At 38.9% G+C, this 23,421-nt stretch overlaps 1 protein-coding gene across 5 annotated transcripts in view; it reads right to left on the bottom strand.

The window, feature by feature from the left end:
- Positions 1–23,421, bottom strand: part of XB5885308.S (provisional ortholog of nuclear receptor coactivator 5 S homeolog) — a 63,354-nt gene that overhangs the window by 1,000 nt on the left and 38,933 nt on the right. For 4 of the 5 annotated variants that reach the window (XM_041591431.1, NM_001095655.1, XM_041591432.1 and 1 more), the window contains 5 exon segments: positions 19,469–19,668; positions 15,164–15,439; positions 8,785–8,943; positions 8,343–8,540; positions 6,714–6,851 (listed from right to left, as the gene is read on the bottom strand). In XM_041591431.1, coding sequence (XP_041447365.1) covers positions 6,714–6,851; positions 8,343–8,540; positions 8,785–8,943; positions 15,164–15,439; positions 19,469–19,668 — 971 coding nt within the window. 5 annotated transcript variants of the gene reach the window in all.

Below are 23,421 nucleotides of genomic sequence, written 5' to 3'. Positions count from 1 at the left end.
GTAAAGTGGCACCATTGCTCATAAGACCCCCCCCCCCGCCACCCTACACTAATCCTGGAACACAAGGAGCTCCACATGGGATCCTGCAGCCCTTCAGCAAGTTCCACCATCATGCCAGCTAGGTGGGAGCCCTCCCATTTACTAATCTGGGTATGGGTTCTTCATCATCTGAGAAGCTTTCTGGTGCCCAATGTTTAACTTAGGGAAGTGATAAGGCAACCATTTTCCAAAGCAAGAGGCTGGCACTCAATAGATCCCATGCAGAATAGAGTGTAGATTTAAATAGAAAAAAAACTAGCATGCTTTTTAATCAATAAATATTTAAATCTGTACTTTCTGTGTGGAATCCATTGAGTGTCAGCCTCCTGTTTTGCAATGTAGTCGTTTTTTTAATACAATATAGAAAATAGTGTTCAGATTCTCCACTTTAGGTACTATGGTGCTGCAACCAAACTGATGGCTTGTAAGTGGCAATCCAGTGGACAAGTGATGCACATTGTATTAAAGGAACAGTAACATCAAAAAATGAAATTGTTTAAAAGTAATACAAATATAATGCAGTGTTGCCCTGCACTTGTAAAACTGCTGTGTTTGCTTCAGTAACACTACTACTGTGTATATAAATAAGTTGCTGTGTAGCAATGGGGGCAGCCATTCAAATGAGAAAAGGCTCACAGACTGAAACCAAGTACAAGTAATGCTACTATGCAGATGTACAAGCCTTTTTATACTATGACAGGAGGTAAACAAGTTAGGGACCACTGTATGGGGTTTACTTTGCCGTGGAATGGTGGCTTATCAACTTAATGATCATAACTTTGTAACTAAAATCCTTTGTTTTTGTAAACACATGCACTTGCATATATACTGAATTACTTTTGAGACGGGACCAGGGAATGATTAAATGTCCAAATCAGTAGCACTTTCATTGTACTTAAATATATTTTTAACTTAGCCTTTTGGAGTGCTCCCACAACCTCCCTTTTTGTATATTATATAGCAGATAAGCTCTTTAGAACAGTGCTGTCCAACGGTGGTATCGAGGGCCGGAATTTTTCTGGCCTACGTGGTGGAGGGCCGATAATGGAAGCCAGTGTTGACCACTCCCTGTTTTTAAACCACACCCACGTTACCACAAGAACACGTCCACATTAATGGTGGCAGCACACCAAAAGACCAAATGATTGGTGCTCACTGCAGGGATATCACTCATCACTCATGTGAAAAATGTAAGTCATATTAAGACATACCCTTAAATCAATATCCCTCTTCCTGCCCTGTGGAACACAGCAACCTGCCCAGCACATGATGACACCTTAGGGGTCCCTAACAGTAATTTTCAATTGCTAACAAACTATCAGAACAAATATCAGGCTTATGTTCCACAGGCAGAATTTGGCACACACAGGGAGCATAGGGAAGCGAGAGTATGCCACACACAGGCAGAGTATTAAAGTCAATAGAAGTGCCACACTTACCCTACTCCGCTTGTTGAAGCATCGGGTGCACAGCTGTGTGCCTCTCTGCACAGGTAAATATCACAATAGAATAATAACTCCAGCAGCATTCTGAAAAGTGACTCAAACTGCACAGTTTCGGTCTATACCAGCCCTTTATCAAGCCCTTGATAAAGGACTGGTATAGCCCCAAACGTCGCAGTTTGATTCACACAGGCAGAGTATGGCACACACAGGGAGCATAGGACAGGCAGAGTATGGCATACACAGGTAGCATGGAGCAGACAGAGTATGGCACACACAGACAGAGTAGGACAGGCAAACTACGACTCACACAGGGAGCATAGGGCAAGCAGGGTAAGGCACATACAGAGAGCATACGGCAGGCAGAGCATAGGGCACACACAGGGAGCATAAGCAAGGCAGAGTATGGCACACCCAGGGAGCATAGGACAAGCAGCGTATGGCACACACAGGGACCATAAGGCAGGCAAAGTATGGCACACACAGGGAGCATAGAAAAGGCAGAACAGAGCAGGAGACAGGGAAACCCTTCAGGACCACTCTAAGATGTACTACATACAGTGACACAGTGCTGGTGCCCCTTCAGCAGTTTGTATGAGTGTGAACAGGTGAACAATGGGGGCAGTTTCAGTCTGGTATACCTTTAAAAGCTTACTCATGGTAAGCAGACACAGCAGGGAGACTTATGTGGGGGCCACACAAGGGTCACAGGCCGCCGCCACCAGTTGGACAACCTTGCTGTAGAACATAATGTTATCTGTTAACCATTATTTATCCTGTGCCATTTTTTTTAATTTCCGCCATTGCTATTCAGCAGCTTGTTTATATGAACTATAGTAGTGTTTCTGAAGCAAACACCAGTTTTACCAGTGCAGTGCAACAGTACATTTCATTACTTTAACACACTTTCATCATTTGGTGTTTCTGTTTCTTTAAGACATGTGAGAGACAGAATTTCTACTATATACAGACAGTTTGCACCTTTTCTGGGACTGTAGTAGCAATTAATTAATTAAACCCTAGCAAACAGTTTTGCTTGCAAACGCTTTGTCTGCCAAGCATGTATCCTATACGTGCTGGCAAGCAAAAGCTCTAGCCGTCAAGCATGTATTACATACGTGCTTAGCAGTATGAGCAGTTCCCTCAGCATCAGTGGCTTTTGCCACCTCCGCAGAGTGTTAGGAGGACTGACAGCCCCTGGGCAATGAGCAAGGGGTGCCGTCATGTCAGCCCTGCTATGAGATTGTCGCAGGGCCGACCTCCAAGCAGCAGACCCAGTGTGATCTGGGTCTGCTGCCTACTCCTGCCTAAGCTCCACCCACTCACTTCCTGGATCTCCTTCTCTGCTACATCACACCAAGCCATGCTTCCAGAGATCCATTTTACACACTTTTATGCACTTTATTTTCTAAAGATTACATTTTTCTGAATATAGGTCTTTTTGGGCTTTTTTGGGAGGAGTTTTTTTGCACACATACACCACACTGTCACACAGCTTGTACACAAATGCATACACATACAGTTTTTTATATTTTACTTTTTTTTTTTTTTATTACTCATTTTTACCATTGTTTATTTTATCTTTTTTAAATAAAAACCGTTTATTTAGCAGCAGAACTATTGGATCAGGTATTTTTAAAGCTAATTACATCAGATCAATTATTTAGTTATTTGACTGATTTGCACAATTTTTATTGTTTTATTGATTGTGATTTTATTTATCCCTGCATAATTGTTCATTACATGTATTTAGCATAGCTTTGCACTTTGATAGTTTGGTGTAGAAATATGTATTTACCCATTGTTGATTAGTCAGAATGTGAACAATTATTATTGAGAATATTGATGTACCTGACTGCCAACCTGACTGTCCCTTCTCAACATGTCAGTTTCTAAAGCTAACAAACTGCTGAAGCTCAAATAAAGCAGCACCCTCACAGAGGAACATGGGATTTAGATGGGTAATATAAAAGCATATGTAGATACTTTTATGGCAAAACCATAGCTAGCACGCAAAGACAGTATTATGATAGATGTAAAAAAAGGTTTAATTTCTGGTATCAGTATCCCTTTAAGCGTAGCTTTGCAGTGTTCGTAGTTTGGTGTAGTTGCCTATTTTGTATTCGTCAGAATGTGTACTTTACAGAAATATATGGTTTTGGGGGGTCTTTGCACTTTTAGGCGGTCTTGTGGCATATAATACGCAGTTGAGGGCCTTTATTCACAGAAGGCAAATCAGCAGCCGAGAAAATTCATATGCACTATTTTTTTGGGGTCCGCACATGTCAGCTGCTTTGGTATATCTATGCATATTGGGCATCAAACTTTTCAGTAGAGCCTTGGCATCAATGTTCAGGGTGTTTTACAATTGTATGTAAGAAATTGTTTGTGATAAATGCAGCCAATTGCAATATTTTTAGGCGATTTTCAGAAATGTCATAAAAACCGCTGCCTTAAAGGAGAATTCAACCCCTTTGGCGCTAAAATCCTTCCCCTGTGTTGTTGCCCCCCCCCCCGGAGCGGTGCTATGTTTCTGATATGTGATTGTACTATGTGAAGCAATTGTTTTCATTTTATTAGACACTTAGTAGCCTATATATTTTTACAGAAGTGGGATTACATCAAAATTCAGCATATTTCAAAAGCTCAGGTTGTCCTGAAAGAAAACAATATATTGTTTTCCTGGGTAAACTAAAAGACCGCCCCAGGAAAGGCCCTTAAAGTGGAAAGAATGTTCAAAAATGGTCTGGCAATAAAAGTACCAAATCAGCTGCCAGCAAAAGAGTTAAAGAGACATTTTATACAACATTAATTCATCCTCAAAACATGTAATGATGCGGGAAAATAAATGTCTTGAAAACGTTTTACCTCCTGCAGATAGAACTTTTCAATTCAGAGTATGACTCTAAGCTGAAATTAGGGGTAGGAGTGTCTCTTCATTCTCTCACAGAAAGAGGTCATAGGACTGATTAACAGGCTGAACTCTGAAGTAGCAGGTAAAAACCCTGCCCCCTCAACCCCCAGCATGTGTATATCTGTTCCCAGTCTGCAGATAGCAGTCTAATGCTGATCAGATCAATAACAATATATTTTAGATGCACAGTATAAAGCAACAGATGTAAAGCTTAACACAAACTGTAAAAAAAAAAAAAAAAAATTAAAATTCTGTTTTCCAGTCTGTCATCATCCAGCCCAGTTACAGGCTGGAGACCAATCCCATTGGCTGGGAGCCCCAGTGCATCTATGGAAGGATGACACAGGGGAGTGCCTTGCTTTGGAGCCAAATGCATCTGGGGTTACAAAGAGGGTTAATAAAGGAGCCCCTGCTGCAGCAGCCAGATCTGGCTTCCTTATTCCTTTATATAAATTTAATCTTGGTTTACTGCAGCTGTGTGATTTTCTAGTGGAATCCCCCTGAGGTATGCTCCTCAGTGCCCACTAGGTGGAGGCACTGAGTATTAAATCCCAGTATCTTTCTAGCAAAGAGATCTAGGTCTACTGGATTTCCACACAAGTAGGGGCACTGCACCAATGAGGCAAGTTGAGAAACTCGCCTCAGACATTAGCACCCCACTAGTTACCAGGGGCAAAATGCCACTCCTGTAATGTTAAGAGTTGAATTTCCGGTCTTCAAACCTCCACAATTGCACTCTACGCTAGTCTCCTGGACCCCTCCGCCGACATTGTGGACCCCCTTGATCCCTTCCAACGCATAAAGGAGAGTGTGTGGGGCAGTAGAGTGTGAAAGCAGTGTGTGGCAGCAAGCTACCTCAGGCGGCGGATGGTCCAGGATTGCCCCTGAACACAGGTATCACCCCAAACCATGTATAAGCTCATCTATGTTAATATCAAATGATCATAACATTGTAAAGGGTAACTTTGAGCAATGAAGATCTCTTCGGATCAACAGAAAGGATGGGCTTATCCCTAAGCGGGTTAATGCTAGCATCTATAAGCAGCAGGTGAAACTCTATGGGAATACTGAAATAATTACAGTAATACATATTCTAAGCAAACAGTCTCAGGGGAAAGCAGACTCACTTAGCAGTCTGGCTTCCTCCACATCTCACCACTTACCAGTTCCCACCTGACCACATCAAAGAAGAAAGAGCAAATGGGAAGATGGGGAAGCTCCCAAACTGCCATCTGCAGTTTTTAAAGGTAACGAAAACAAGGTTTAAATAGCAAATAAGCAATCCAGAGTGCTACATAATCATACCATGTTTTTTTTGTTTTTTAAACAATACACTGAAAAATTTAAAACAAACACTCTTAACCTTTGTCCAACTAAACCTGCCAACTAGTTATTTGTCACTGAATAGCAGACTCAATGACTGATATTGAAGGAAGTACTTTTGAATCTGCTATTCAAAGCGTGGTTTATTTTACCTCTTATCTGTTACTACATTATTCCAGCTTTCTTTGCAGTTGAGAGTTCTTTGAAAACAATCCATACTTTAGGTTATTTCATGGTTAAATTAACTACCAAAGATGATAGATAAGGATTAAGTGGCAAGAATAACTGCAAAATGTCTGTTATGCCTCTACATGGTCAACAAGCTCAGTGACAAACAAACAAAAAACAAGGCACTTTTAAAGTAAGTCCTTGGAAAGTCTGGGGGGGGAATTTAATTAAATCAACAGAACCCCTTTTTTTGGGCTGTGAAGGTTCTTATTTATCCAGTTATATCATGCATATCTATAGTAATAGGTAAAATCAACTGGACTTGCTGTATTGGTTTCCTCTTAAAGATGTTTCGCTAGCAGCAAAATGTATTCTAGAGGGAAAAAAAAATAGTCGAGTTGATTTGATTTATAACTACAGAAAACCCGATTTTACTTTTTTTCAGGGGACCAGAAAAAAAATGATTGTAAAATCCAGGACAATGTAAATCAGGCAAATGTATTATGGTAAAAAAGTGCAAAATGTGGGAAAACATAAAATCAAGTCATGGAAAATTTGATGTTTCACCATATACAAATGTGGTTCACAAGGCAAATACAATATGGAAAAAGTTAACTAGAGAAATCTTAGCATATAATAAACAAGCCAGTTTTATAATGTTTTAGAAGCCTAATAAAGAACATACCTTCTACACATACCTGGCCTAGTTTAATAGCCTTAGACAGAAGACCTCTACATATTCACAAGAATACAAACATGGAGCTGCACACCAGCACTCTATGTTCCCACATATTAAAGTAACTAAAACAGCAGATATACACATTTACCAGGAGTTGGAAGGAGACCAGGCTTTTCACCAAGCAGAGGGCGTTTTGGAGGAGGATGTGGAGAAAATCCAAGGAGACCTGGCCTTTTAGCATTCACTGCCAAGAGAGGAGGTGGTTTGCCTTTTGGACCAGATAATCCTGTACAAAATAACATCAGATGTAAATAAATATCCCAGTTTCCAGTCCATTTAGATGTAAATAAACAATATAATGTTAAAAAAGGGGCAATTGACCAACATAATAAGACATTTCTAGCTCCAGTAGGCACCTTTAATTAGGCAGATTTATCAGTTATTGTACGTTATGCAAGTATACAGCTGCTGATCCTATTGGTGCTACACTTTTTTTTTAACACAAAAATATAGTAAGCATATACATAAAAATAAACTGTGAAAATGTGAGCAAGTTTCTTGTTTTGGTGATTTCGATTTTCAGTTTTCAGTGAAAAGTCACACTTGGAGCAGGAATATTTTCCTTTCAGGAACGGAATTAAAAGATTTAGAAATGCATACAAACATCTAAATATTATATACCTCAAAAGGATTTGTAAACCGCAGCACAGAAACAGGTAAAAAAAAATAGGTGATAAGACAAATTCAGCAGTTACATAACGACAGAATTCAAAAAAGTGACCATGTATTCATGCTCAAAAGAAGCCAAAAACACAAGTTTAACTGTATAGCATATTTAATTAAATTAACAGTAATTAAGGACTTGCTATACATGTGTCCAGGCCTCTACCCTATATGTGAAAGCTTTTGACTGTACTACAGCTCTCTGCAACCTATTTAATTAAGGTTGACAAGCACTTTTCTGTAAGGAACCTCCAAGTGAATGTAATTCCTAGTCCAGGCTGATTCTATTCATCAGAGAAAAATGCACCCATCAGGGATGATCTCTATATCAGTGCTCATGTTAAATCGTGGATTCATTTTTCTGAGGGGTTATGTAGAATGCACACTCACACTGCTTTGCTGTCCTTGCATCTGTTTTAGTAGTTGGTAGTAGGCCTGCTTAGCTAACCAAGCAACCAAGCCGGAAGCATAGCCCCTCCCTATGTTTGCATACACAAACGTTTGTGCTAAAAATGTGCAAGCTGGACCAAGGCTCATAGCTTGCTCAGCCGGACTAGGCAACAGGGAAGGTACGTGCCTGATGCCCCCCAAGTTTTGCGCCCTAGGCACATGCCTCTTCTGTCTACCCCTAGTTCCAGCTTTGGTAGGTACCAGCACATGACAAATACAGTAAATAGTGGGACTTCAAAAGCATCAATACTGGATCTAAACCAGGAAACCCAGGGAAAATTTGGTATGAAACCTCAAAAAAGGCACTTATATTCTCTGTAGTGTTCCTAACAAAACTTCTTCAAAGAGATAGTTTACCTATAAGTTTTAGGTATGTGATAGCATGTCCTTTTCTTATCAACTCCTCAATTAGTCTTTTTTTGCAGTTTGTTATTTGCTTTCCTCTTTTGTTTATTGCTCTATGAGGCTAGATTTTTATTAATGCTACTTTACATTACTGTTGCATTAAGACCCTCTGTCTATTCATATTCTTGGACTGATAGAATACCTTATTAAGTTTTATTATTTGTGAAAACATCTGATATCACTTTGAAACAATACTGACCTGGTGTTGGGAGAAGACCAGGTGCTGGTCGTTCACGAAGAGATGGCTTGCCAAGACTCAACAGGGGAGTCCGGCCTGGAGTAGGAAGGAGAGGGGGTGGCTTGGCCAAGATATCCTTTGCAGAGCTGCTGTTAGGTATAATACTGGCTTTATACATGGCATTAACATCCTCTTCTGTGGGGTCAGCCTGCTCAAACCCTAAATGTAAACAGACAGTGTAGAATGTTTCATGAATGTACATCATTTGCAGGTCTATCACCCTGAGCCTGTAAATGCAAAAAAATTTATAAACAGATTTAAATTTGCCTTCTCCCCAGATGTTGGGGATATTAATTAGAATTATAATATACAATTGGCAATTCTTGCAAAAGGAATAAAAGTTTACTATATTACTGCCCACAAAAATTAGTGGAGAGAAGAGAAACTACAAAGCACTCCTCACCTGGAGTTGGAAGGAGTCCAGCTTTAGCTGGTGCTTTGAAAGTGTTCCTGGCTGGCGTGGGAAGAAGAGGCGGAGGCTTGTCCAACATGTGTGTGGAGGAGGCAGTGTGCTTTTCATACAGGGGTTTTGCTTCATTGCTGGCGTCTGCTTCCTCGAAGCCTGAGGTTTGTGAAGAACATGTTACATAAGAAAGAAAACATCAAAGAAAAAAGGAATTCTGTCAACTTATGTGCAGAACACATTACACAAAATTACTAACAGCCAACTGCTGGGTCACATCAAACATACAATATGACTTGGACAGGTATTTGTTGAACCCATGAATCCTATTTCATGTAATCTAAAACTCAACTCTAAAACAGAAACCTCTTTTAGGCATGGCCAAGTCTTTAATAATAATTTCATAAATAGATTGGTAATTTGGAGAGAGCAGACTAAGTTTTAGTTTTTGTTTAGAGATTGACTTTTGGAGATTTGGCTCACCAAGATTCCCCACGTAACTTTTAAAAACTGAACCCGTGTAATAGCAAACACAGGTGGGTCTCAGCTCAAAAACACAAGAGTATTTATTAAAAACCTGTACCAGCCGACTTTTTGAAGACCATTAGTTTTAACAGGCAGCAGCAAATGTGCTGTAGCCATGACAGTAAATTGGATCCAGCATGGTCAGCAATTTTGTTACCACATAATTGTTCCAAACTCAGGCTGGAGAGACAAGGTTCTGCAAACAGCAGCTGGTAGGGTAGGGGTTTGACAATATGAAGGGCAACAAAGACTGCATCTTATCAAAGCACAATTCATGAGCGAAGCGTGGGATTTAACTAGACTGGACTTCCGGCTATTCTTGAGGAGTACTATACATTGATTCATTGTGAAAACTGTACGTTTCCCAACAGGTGCGATACTGGCCCCTTCGCCGCCTGAGGCAGCAGCAGTTGCTGCTGCACCCCCTCCCCCGGAAACTCGCTCTTAAAGTACCAGGAGCAGCATTTTTGCTGCCCCTGGTACCTAGTGGGGCGCTGCCGCCTGAGGCGACAGCCTCAACTTGCCTCATTGGCGAAGCACCCCTGTTTCCCAATGACAGTATTCCTTTAAAGTAGAAGATAGAGGCATTTTTTTGCCAATAGATTAGCTGCAATCGTGCAAGCTTGAATGCTATATTTATTCTGTAGAATGTTTTACCATACCTGAGTAAAAAGCTCTAGAAGCTCTCGGTTTAGGATAGCAGCTGCAGTATTAGCTTGGTGTGACATCACTTCCTGCCGGAGTCTCTCCCTGCTGACTTATAGCTCTGGGCTCAGATTACACCAGAGAAGGGAGGGGAAGGAATAGGAGCAAATTGAGCATGCTCACACCCGGGGCAAGGAGGTTTAGGCTGAAGGCAGTTAGTCTGATACAGAAGCCTATGTGTACACAATAGAAAACAAAAAGCAGCGTTTCTTTTGACAGAGGACTCAAGAGCATCACTACTTTGAGGGTTTACTGGTATATTTAGGTGGAGCTTTCTGATGTGGCTTACTTAGTTTTAAAGGAAAATTCAACCCTTTAGCAAAAAAAAAAAAAACCCTACCCCCCCCCTTTACCCCAAGTAGAACCCCCTCCCTCCAGCCTAACTGCCCCCCAGGGAAATGCCCCTAACGTTTAACTTACCCTTCGGCACAGATTCAGGCATCGGAGTTCACTGCAGCCATCTTCCGGTCTTTGTGTCTTCTTAGTTTGCTCAGTTGGAGCAAAACGGCAAATTGCTCTAACTGCGCAGCTTTGCCAGTCTCTGTCTCAGCTTACCGAAGACCCCGAAGATGGCTGCGGTGAACGGAGTTGCATGAATCTGCACCGAGGGGTTCTAAATTAACTATCCATATTAGTTAGGGTTCCTGTGGCTTAATGCATCCCAAGTTTGTAAGTCCAGTAAAATTACAGTTACTAAAATTGAAAAGAACAGTCACATGTTAAGCGCTTTTAGTACAGATTCTGGTTTATATAGTGAATAAAGTACCCCCTCTTGTAAATATAAGGATATTATAAGTTACCAAGGAGTTTCATGACCATATAAAAACACGAGGCCGACGGTAACTTCTAATATCCTCATATTTTGCAACTGGGGGTACTTTATTTATTACAATACACAAATTTCAGTGAGTCATGTGACAGAAATGACATCAGAACTGACCGTTTATAACTGATGACATCAGAACTCACCGTTTATAAGGATATAATTTACTAGATATCCCTAGCTTTTGTGTATTATATGCAAGTTAACTATACTTGTGCATCTTAAAACTTAAATTTCTAATTGAAGATTTATAGTTGCTTCTCAGCATTTTGAAAAGACTCAAATTTCACAAAAGTGCCTTTGTACATAAGCTGACACCATTATGCATTTTGAATATGCAGCTATTATCAGCACCACTATTGGTGAGGATCTTCTGGGATTTTGTCACACAACAAAACGTGGAAGATGCCAAGTGTCTCATCACTGTGCTTACACATGGAATAATATTAAATTTGAAATGATTTCCATTTCTCCATTCACCTTATTTAGGTGAATAAAAAGTTTGTATTTAGGTTAATAAAAACAGATAAAAATAGGCACGTCATTCAATGAACTCATGTTGAGAAATAGGTTTACATTTTAGCATACATACAATTTTTAGCAAAGCTTTCATTTGCTTGTGTGTGCGTGGGGGGGGTGGATGTGCCCATCTGTTTGTGTATTTTATTGTGTCATGCCACAGTGCAAGAGTGCTTTCAGCAAATAGAAATTTGTATCAGACCATATAAGCGTTTTCACAGTTTTCTTCTTTGGAGTAGAAAAGACATTGTGAGTATAGTAAGTATGGAGAAAGTTAGTTTCATTAATATCGAAAGCATTTGCAGCAGTGTCATTTTCCAAATAGAATTCACTATTTTTACTGTTTTATCCACAAAACAACACATCACAGAGTGCCTTGCTAAAGTATTCATACCTTTGATCAGGACTCTTAAGAATACTTACAAGCTTGTATAAATAACACCATCAAAATTAGATAACTATGACCAGAAAAACATAAACACAAGTTTATAGGAGACCTGTCCCAAGAAATAATTCCAAACTTATTTTGATCATGTTAATTGAGTAAAATACACTATCTATAAGTATTTTCAATTTGGTTTTTCAGTTTTACAATTCACAGTAAGCAGACAGACACCAATTAGCAGACAAAACCAAGTTTTGGATCATCCCCAAAAGCTTGTGTATGCACCAGATTGGGGGACCTGATGCCCTTACCCATTCACTGGCTATACAACTATAGAGGGAGGATGGGTTGTGACGGAGTGGCATATTAGTACTGTATGGAAAGTGAAAGTAATTGACTCATGAGGCATAGAGGCAGGGCAGGCGATATATACGAGTGGCACATTTTTTAAATACATTGATAAAAGGTATGCATGTTTTAATAAATTGGGTTTCAGGTTTATTTTGCAAAGGACTTTTACTATACAACTTTGTGTAGTTGGCAGACCCCTTTAAGAAGAGGGTAGAAAGGGAAAAAAATACTATATTAGGAGAATAGGAGGGGTGATAGTTATGATACGTCTTTTAAAGGAGAAGGAAAGGTTAAAACTAAGTAAGCCTTATCAGAAAGGCCCATCTAAATATACCAGTAAACCCCCAAAGTAGTGCTGCTCTGAGTCCCCTGTCAAAAGAAACACTGCATTTCTTTCCTTCTATTGTGTACACATGGGCTTCTGTATCAGACTTCCTGCCTTCAGCTTAAACCTCATTGCCCTGGGCAAGAGCATGCTCAGTTTGCTGCTCTTCCCCACCCCCCTCCCTTCTCTACTGTAATCTGAGCCCAGAGCAGGGAGAGACTCAGGCAGGAAGTGATGTCACACCATGTTAATACTGCAGCTCCTATTCTAAACAAACAGAGAGTTTCTAGAGCTTTTTACTCAGGTATGGTAAAACATTCTACAGAATAAATATAGCATTCTAGCTTGCACTATTGCAGCTAATCTTTTGGCAATAAAATGCCTCCGTAGCTTTCCTTCTCCTTTAAGATGTATTTATCTTTGTTTCAGCATCTGTGTATTTTGTATCAATAAAAATTTCATCTACGAATAGTAAATTGCCAATTTTCCTTGGTGTTTAGGTGTGAATGTCACTTTGTCAGTTCTGACTGCAAACTGTAATCTTTTTAATAAAAGCTTTTACAAAAATATCTAAAAGCTTCGCCTGCTTCAATTAAGTGCACATACAGGAATGGGATCAGTTATCTGGAAACCAGTTATCCAGAAGGAAATACAGGAAGGTAACCTCCAAGACTCATTTTAATCAAAACTACATTTTTTTCCTTTTCTTTGTAACAAGACAGTACTATGTACTTGATCCCAACAAATATATATTTAATTCTTATTTGAAGCAAAACAATCCTATTATGTTTAATATTTAATTTTTTTTAAGCAGACTTATGGTATGGAGATCCAAGTTACAGAAAGATCCCTTATCAGAAAACCCCAGGTCCCTACCATTCTAGATAACAGATTCCATACCTGCACCAAAAAGTGAAAGGTTATTCTTTATTCCGCTATAGGTCACTGCACTCATAGCAGTTAAAGGAGAAGGAAAGCCCCAGGGCGCAAAACCCCTCCCCCCCTCCCCTGTGTTGCCCCCCTCCCTCCTCCCCCTGGCCTACCTGTCCCCCTGGGCAAATGCCCCTAACTTGTTACTCACCCCTCTGCGCAGGTTCTGTCCACGGAGTTCACAGTCGCCATCTTCTCCCACGCGCGTCTTCTTCCTGCTCTGACCGGCGTCTTCTGGCGCATGCGCAGTAGGAACAGGTACCGGTACAGCTCTATTGCGCATGCGCCGAATGTCACGAAGTGAAATCGGAAAACTTCGTGACATTCGGCGCATGCGCAGTAGAGCTGTACGGTACCTGTTCCTACTGCGCATGCGCCAGAAGACGCCGGTCAGAGCAGGAAGAAGACGCGCGTGGGAGAAGATGGCGACTCTGAACTCCGTGGACAGAACCTGCGCAGAGGGGTGAGTAACAAGTTAGGGGCATTTGCCCAGGGGGACAGGTAGGCCAGGGGGGAGGAGGGAGGGGGGCAACACAGGGGAGGGGGGAGGGGTTTTGCGCCCTGGGGCTTTCCTTCTCCTTTAAAGGAGAAGGAAACCCTTTTCGGCGAAAAACCCCTCCCCCACGGCCTACCTCCCCCCGGGCAAATGCCCCTAACTTGTTAGTCACCCCTCCATGCAGGTCCTCTCTTGCCGAGTTCACGGGCGCCATCTTCGTCCGAGTGTTCTTCTTCCTGTACTGATCGGCATCTGGAGGCGCATGCACAGTAGGAGGCATTTGCCGGTTGGATCTACTGCGCATGTGCCTGAATTTCACAAAGTTTCCGAATCCTTTTTACGGAAACTTCGTGAAATTCATTCACTGCATGCACAGTAGATCCAACAGGCAAATGCCTCCTACTGCGCATGTACCGCCAAATACAAGAAGAAGAGCGATCAGACGAATATGGCGCCAGTGAACTCGCAAAGAGTTTTGTATGCATTTTTGTACACTAAGGGGCACATTTACTAAGCTCGAGTGAAGGATTCGAATGAAAAAAACTTTGAAATTCGAAGTATTTTTTGGGGTACTTTGACCATCGAATAGGCTACTACGACCTTCGACTTCGATTCGAACTAAAAATCATTTGACTATTTGAAAGTCGAAGTCCTGTCTCTTTAAAAAATACTTTGACTACATACTTCGGTAGTTTAAACCTACCGAGGTACAATGTTAGCCTATGGGGACCTTCCCCATCACTTTTCTAAGCTTTTTTTGATCAAAGAAAAATCCTTTGTTTGATCGCTTAAAATCGTTCGATTTTTACTTTGATCGACCGATCGTATGATTTGTGCTAAATCCTTTGAATTCGATATTCGAAGGATTTAAATTCGAGGGTCGAATTTGAGTGTTTATTAACCCTTGATATTCGACCCTTCGTAAATGTGCCCCTAAGTATTGGTGACAAATTCGGTATTCATATTGTTTATTTATTAAAGGTCAACTTTGATCGTGCTTATTATTCTGTTATACTATACATATAAATTCATGCATATACCTGAAGATCATGAGAGCATTTTGGTCTTGATTGTAATGCAAAAATGTGTGTAAGGTGTTTTGCTTCAGGAAAGAATGTCCCTGGAACTTAGCCATATTTTATTAAAGTTTTGCAATACTTTCACTACAACTGTAGGGAAATGGTAACAAATGTGCTAAAGCGATGGAGACGGATTTCGAACATTAAAATTGGAAAGGTGGCAGAAATATATGTTGGATAAAATACTATGGAGAGCATGGGTACTGGGGGTTGGTGTAGTGATGGCAAACATTAAATATACCTTCTAATTTAGTTATCCTGGTTGTCACGTAGTCACTGATTGCTTGCAGCTCTTCAGAATATAAATATTTGCCATCGCTTAAAAGGAAGAGAAGATGTCTAATGTCCAGTGGGACAGAGTAAGATTCATAGAGCGCCCGCTCCAGGTAGTCATCCGCCAGATCAGCTGCTTTGTGTGAAATTTCATTACGCTCCTGCTGTTCACGCTCGCCAAAAATTTTCCCGAAAGCCTTAACTACCAAAGCAAGAGCATCCTCCATGGGCATATTACGATGTACTACAGAGGAAAAACATAACTTTCTGTGTCAGTTTGGAGCTCATATCTAAGAAAAGCATTTTTAGAAATGAAAAGGCGCAGAGAAGTTATAGTTTATGATGCAGTTCTATATGGAGTGTTTAAGATTAAATTTTGCAGTTTTCTAATGGAGATTTTTCATCCTAAAAAAAATCAAAAAAAATGTATAGATGTATGTAATAATAGTTTAAATTTCATGGAAGTGAGCCTCTCCTAAACATAGTAAAAACGTCATGCTTCTTTCGGGTATCAAATACTTGTACAAATATAAGCTGAACACAAAGTACAGTTATGGGCTTATCAAAAATCAAATTAGTGATGTTTTAGAGTTCTACTTCGAATAAACTCACAATTACGAATAGATAATTAGATAAAATATTAATAGATGAAATTTGATTGAATGCAGTTGTGGAAATAAACTCAGACATTAAAAGATGGCTTAAATAACTTCCATTGACTTCTACACGAACTGGCAAAATATTTAGATGCCGAAGTTTACATTCGAGTTTTTCACATTTTTTGTTTTTAATTAATACCAAGCATTCAAGTTTTTAAAAAATAACTCAAATGTGTACGTTTTGTGCAAAAAAAAAAAAAAAAAATCAAAATTGTGGCAACAATTCAAATTCGCATGTTAATAAATAAGCACCTAAATGTGGAAATATTACTATATTGCCCATGAACACAGGGACAAGCATGAGGATACTTGGGAGAAGAGTAAATATGGTGACGTGGAGGTTTGCCAGTTAAAGACTCCAGGGCCAAACCGTTTTTTTGGCTAGCTTAGAGCAGGTAGTTAGGGATGTTAGTCACTCGGGTCTACCTAACAAAATGACACCCATTTTGATTTTGACTTCCACAGCCCTTCAAAATAGTCTGTCCATATAGTGGTCACAGCCTCATTGCACCCCCGCCTAATGGTTTTAAAATTAGTGGTGAGCACAACTTTCCCTTGTTTGTTATAGTTTATACAGGAGCAGTGGCCAGCTTTGTAGCTCCCACCCTTCCGAGCTATAGTCAGGTGATCCCACTGGTGGCTAATAAAAGGGCAGCCAAGTTTGGAAGTTTTACTATTGAAAGCAGCTAGTAAGTTGCAGGTAAAACTTAGTCCCTTTGTAAAATTAATCTAAATTAATCAGATGCAATTTAAGTGTAGGCTGGCCAGATATGGGATGACTGACGCAGTTGGCCAGCTTAAATGAATTGCAATATATGGACAGACAAACCCTGTTTTGTTTAAAGTGTAAAGGTTTTTTAGTAGCTGTATGAACACAATTACTTAATGTCTTAAATATATTGATAATGGGTTGAGTGCAGAGGGCTCTTGTATAACAACAGAGATGCGTGGGTGCAGGTTTCAATTAAATCAATAAACATCTAAACGAGAAAAAACACACATCTCAGGGTTTATAAAAAAATGTATTTCATCTTTATTTAGCACACTGACGATTCGGCCGCTACTTTGAAAAAGACTTAACTAGCAGCCGAAACTGCTCAAGAAAAAACTTTTATCAAGCAAGTACAACGTTTCGAAGCTCCCGATTCTTTATCAAGCAATAAAGATTTCAATGACATCACATCCTTTTAAAGCCATAAGTACAAGCCACACCCATAAAGTGGGATGTGGTTCATCGTGTAATACATATAGACCAATAAACATACATTTAAACTATATATTGCATCAGTATCCATTAGACAGTGGTAATAGTATCATGCAATGATTAAAGAAACATATTGGTCAAAATATGATACATAGAGCAAGTAGTTATGAGGGATGTGCAGAATGTCATTTAATTAGTCCCAACAGCCCAATAGTAATGTGTTACAAAAAATTCCTTTCATTCACATGAAAGCATACAGGTCATATTCTCTGTTAAGCCCTTTAGGGGACAATGTTTGCAATGTATGTATCCAAAATTTTTCTCTTTTCTGGAGTTGTAGGAGTCTATTGCCCCCCCCCCCCCCGACGTGGGGGGGCAATAGACTCCAATACAAGAAACCTGAGGGTTGCCACAGAGTGTTGTGCCGAATGGAAATGGGCTGGTACTGGTAATTTCAATACCTCCTTTCTGATCGTGGATTTATGCTGACTAATACGATCCCGTATTGGTTGAACCGTCTCCCCAATATACGCAAGCCCACATGGGCACTTGAGCATATATACCACATATTCAGTGTCACATGTAAAGTGGCCACGTAACTCAAACTTCCTTCCTGTGTGTGGATGGGTAAAGACATTAGTGCGTATAACACTTGAACATTGGTTACACCTGCCACATGGGAACATACCATTTGTTAATGGCCCAAGTCCAGACCTTGAATACACCGTAGAAAGTGTGAGGTATCCTTGATGTATGAAGTTCCTGACGTTGCAAAGGGGGCTAGTACTTTATCCTGATATCCCAGAATTTCAGGAACCTCCATTGCTGTCCTATAAACGACCACGTAATCTTAGGGATAGGCTTGTGAAAGCAGATCTGGGCACTCAACGGGTCAATACACAAAGGGTCCTAGTACCATTAACAAATGCTATGTTCCCATGTGGCAGGTGTAACCAATGTTCAAGTGTTATACGCACTAATGTCTTTACCCATCCACACACAGGAAGGAAGTTTGAGTTACGTGGCCACTTTACATGTGACACTGAATATGTGGTATATATGCTCAAGTGCCCATGTGGGCTTGCGTATATTGGGGAGACGGTTCAACCAATACGGGATCGTATTAGTCAGCATAAATCCACGATCAGAAAGGAGGTATTGAAATTACCAGTATCAGCCCATTTCCATTCGGCACGACACTCTGTGGCAACCCTCAGGTTTCTTGTATTGGAGTCTATTGCCCCCCCACGTCGGGGGGGGGCAATAGACTCCTACAACTCCAGAAAAGAGAAAAATTTTGGATACATACATTGCAAACATTGTCCCCTAAAGGGCTTAACAGAGAATATGACCTGTATGCTTTCATGTGAATGAAAGGAATTTTTTGTAACACATTACTATTGGGCTGTTGGGACTAATTAAATATGACATTCTGCACATCCCTCATAACTACTTGCTCTATGTATCATATTTTGACCAATATGTTTCTTTAATCATTGCATGATACTATTACCACTGTCTAATGGATACTGATGCAATATATAGTTTAAATGTATGTTTATTGGTCTATATGTATTACACGATGAACCACATCCCACTTTATGGGTGTGGCTTGTACTTATGGCTTTAAAAGGATGTGATGTCATTGAAATCTTTATTGCTTGATAAGAATCGGGAGCTTCGAAACGTTGTACTTGCTTGATAAAAGTTTTTTCTTGATCAACAATATATATCTATATCTATCTATATACACACACACACTTTTGATGAGTGTATGTGTGTAGATAAATAAAATATGATTTGATTATAAACAATCTCCATTCAAAAGCTGCATTCGGGGCAAGGCTGTAATGAAAAATTTATGAACCAACTATTTGTGAGGGTTGGAGGCTCTTAACAGTTTTGGGGTGATAAAAAATAGGAAAGATGTGTGGTATTATATGTTTAAAAGATGTGTGTCTCCTTAGAAAAGAACTGTGCTGTTTATTTTTGCACAGAAACAACTGACTGCCACAGTAATGATGAAAAGTTATTTGATATAGTTAGAAATCTGAGAATGGTGCTTACTAGTTGCGAGAATGTTATAAGGTGACTTTTTTTTTTTAATTGTGTGGTTCCTTGTGTGAGCAAAAAAAAACGATTACTACTTTTACATTCCAACTAGCTTTATTGTAATTTATTCTGTCATGTCAATAGTATATACCCTTATCGGATTTAACCTTATGAGTGTCAACTTCAGCTGCAATATACTTGGGATAGGGTTAGGCAGTCTTGCAAAATTTTCTGTATGTTCTCCAATGTAAATATTCAACTTGCTTTAAAAGTAACATAACACCCTGCCACAAGAGTAAAAAGTGGATCATGAACATTTTTCTCCCTTCATGAGGTTTCTGCTTATGACTACACTTACTTTTGATAGAATCATGAAGAATGATTGCGGTGCAAGAGGACAAAGCTACATTTGTCTGCTCAACTAGAATGCAAAATGGAGACCCGTCATTTTTAACTTCTTGTAGAGCACGTGTAAGACCAGATTCTGATGTCAAGTATATCATCTCCACCACAAGGCCATGATCCTGTAATCGATGGCCTATGGCAGTGGCGTACTCCCTTTAAAGAAAGAAAATTATGGTTATTTGCAAGAGACAGAAGGTATAATTTGCAGCAGGCCATGAAGTTTAGGTTTTGCTTTTTGTCGACAGTTAAGGGGCAGTTATTTTATGGCTGTACAGAGAACAAACAGCAGTTTCAACAAACTTTTTACAATTCTACATGCTTGTGACGTTAGAACCATAAAGGTGCAAAATAAACTTAAAAGAGGACCAATTTATACTGCAGGTCAAGATACCATTTTATGATGTTACTGTATGTGCAGCATAACAACCCTACTTTGTTTTTGTGTCATAAGTATGATAAAAAAAATATGTATGTGAAGTGCTTTCCACTAATGTAGTTGAAAAAATGTTCAATATTAAACTTACATGTTAATGCTATTACAACTAATCCAGTTTAAGAGAAGGTGAAATGATTATGCATATGTAAAATAGGTGAAAGAATTTTAAACAAACAAATCTACACTATAGACGCATGTAACAAGTCAGAGCTGCAAGGGAAGGAATAAAATAATTACCAATTTGAGCACAGTTAAATTTGTATGAGTAAACATTTACAAAAGATCTTGAAATGTTTTCCCACCTAAAAAAAAGTGCATCCTATGACGGAGGTCCTATTGAAAGCCGTTTCAGTAACAGCCTAAAAGAGGGAACTAAAGTATGTACAGGGTTGTAAAACATCTTGTGATTTTTATCAGTTAATAAAAGGAATACTGCTGTATTTTTATTATGTTCCACCTTACATTTTAAAGTCTTAAGTGATATGAAGCCTATAATAAGAGGTCTATTTTAGTAGTAATGTCTTCTATTTAAGTGAAGGCACTGGAAAAGGGTAGAGCAGTATGTGTGTTTGATTGATTGATCGATAATGTATATAACATTTTATAGCCTTAAAACAACCAGTTAATGTTAATATGTAATATATATGATAATTTAACAAGTTGAATAAATCCTTGTACTGAGGGAGGGAGGCTCAAAGAACAGCAGGAACAGCACTTCCTGTCAGGTTGGATAGCAGATCCAATTAGATCAAGAAGTAGGAGGTGACTATTTTTTCCTGTTTAGAGCATGAAATATCAAACCATAGATCATGCCTGATTATTAAACAAATGTTGAAAAAGAGCATATACTGTCGATTTAAGGGGGCCCTTAACACACTACTATTTAGCATGTAATTGGCAAATAGCTTATTTGCAGATTTTCATGTCGCATTTTCAATTTGGTCAGATCTGAAGTACAAGAGTCAACATTTTGCATGGAATGTATAGCTTTGTGCAATTTAGTATCAGCAAAAATAAGAGAGTACTTGTACAATGGCCATGGCCACCTGAACGTCATTTATAAACAAGTTAAAAAGCAAAGGACCTATGACAAGCCAAAAAAACTAGTCCAATTAAAAATTACTCCGTGTTTGGACAGAGAATTGGCTGAAGGGTAGATTACAAACCTATTCCAGTATTACCTCCTTCAGTAACCTTCTGTGTGGTAATATATGCAGCTTCATTGTAATCAGCTTGAAAAAGGAACTAAAATGTTCTGAAAGCTTGCTATGATTATATTAGTTAGCCAATAAAGGTATCACCTTTATACCACTTTTGTTATTTCTTTTATTTCAAAAGGGTTGCCCTGTGGTAATGTATCAAAATCTTTAGCAAAATATAAGATCACATATGCTCACCTCCTTATTGCAGGCAATTACATTTGTCCAACAAGATCTATTATTCATTGATTTTGCTCCTTGCTACAACAACCTTTTTGTTCTCTATTTTAGCCTGTCTTATAGCATTTGTGCATGCTTTATCTTTGTACCTAATAAAGGCTTTAATTTTCTAGTTAACTTCATTGGCAAGGAAAAAAAAATTCTTACCAACCTCAGGGCCAAAGTTTTTACCAAATAATAAAGGTCTAGCTTTATAATTTCTTTCCTTGCCTACTAGGGGAATATACTGACATGTATATATGTTAAGCAGCATTATAAAAGCCATTTACTTGTGTTTAACACACATGTCTTACCCAGTTATTATATTGCAGAAATAACCTTATACTGCCAAAGTTTGCATGTTTAAAATGTAATCTTAGTTACTCCCTGTGAGTTGTCTCTGCAATATTATCTGAAAAGAGACCATGTTATGATCACTGTTCCTTATATGCTCACCCACGCAAATGCTACAGAAGAATTAGCCATTAGTTAATTAAATTAGATTTAAAAAAAAAAAAAAAAGTTGTAGCATATTTACAAAGGCCTCCGTGGTGTAGATAGACATATCTACATACATATCTACCATATTGATATATTCTTGGTAGGTAGAGCTTTTGCATGCCAGCTCACTGGAGTCCAAGGAATCCTTTTTATACAGTCTGCTTAGGTGCAACTAATCAAATGCCACCCACTTAAATTGAGGCAAATCAAACTTAGCGATTTAGAGCGAGCAAAACCTTGAACAAAATTTAACAATAACAACACTTTTACTATAACTGTTAAACCAACTACAACTCTGTAATAGTAAATAAGTTAAGTTGAAAAAAGACACACGCCCATCAAGTTCAACCTTAAGTCTGTATATAACCTGCCTGCTAGTTGATCCAGAGGAAGGCAAGAAAAAAAAATTATTTGAAGCCTCTCTAATTTGCCACAAAGGGGGAAAAATTCCTTCCTGACTCCAAGATGGCATTTGGACCAGTCCCTGGATCAACTTGAACTATGAGCTTTCTTACATAATTACATAACTGCTTAATTTGCTACAAAAAAAAAAAAAGTCATCCAACCCCTTCATAAAGCTATCTAAGCCAGTATGACATATTTGCAATCAATAACAAAACAGTTCCTTGTATTTAATCGAAACTGAGATATGATTAATCCTTATTGGAAGCAAAACCAATCTGCTGGGTTTATTTAATGTTTGCATAATTTTTTTGTAGACAAGGTCCTGAGCATTCTGGATAACAAGTCCCATACCAGTCATATATTTGCATTGTCTTAAGCTCATTTGAACAAGAAAATATCTTTACTAAAATCAGATAAAATACAGATAAAGGATGCATTTTGAATTCACACAACAGCAGTAGCTCATCTCAGCTTATCACAGATTTCCACAGATGGGTTAAGAGCAATGCCTATGGAGGACCAGGGCAGATACAGGCATACAACGGATGTTGCCCCCTGGGATCATATGATTCACTGTGTACACAAACATACCCAACAAACTAGACTTGTTAAGTCACATGAGCCAATTAACAGAGTTCTGTCTTTTACTTCCACACTTCTTCCTGTGACAGGTAGAGTATCAGGTGATCTGAGCCAGCACACAGACCATCATGAAATGGTGGGTGAAGGCAAGAGATGTAAAAAGGCAATATTTACTTAAATATATATTCCACATTGATAAGATTCTTTAATATGCCACTCATTTTGATATAAACGATCTGCTGCTCAAGAATTCATTTTGTGGGGTATAGTTTTCCTTTAAGAAGTCAAAAAATTTTTTGTATTTTTTACGCATGGTATATTTAACTACATTCAAAAAAATATGTTAAGTGCCAGTTGGCTACTATTGTCAATGATCTCTATAACCAAAAGTCATTTAATGGTGTGGATAGATTTTTCATTATTCCTTATCTTTTCATTTTGTGCCTTTAAAATTCACACTTTGGCATAAAGCAACCAGGTTTTAAAACAAAAAACCTTATTTAAATAAAATATGACATTTACTACCTAAATGTCTTAGAACGTTATTGTCAACACTACACTTAT

Source organism: Xenopus laevis, chromosome 4S, assembly GCF_017654675.1.
Source record: "Xenopus laevis strain J_2021 chromosome 4S, Xenopus_laevis_v10.1, whole genome shotgun sequence".
NCBI lineage: Eukaryota > Metazoa > Chordata > Amphibia > Anura > Pipidae > Xenopus > Xenopus laevis.
The sequence above is the reverse complement of the archived record's forward strand: the minus strand, read 5'-3'. Positions and strand labels throughout refer to the sequence as shown.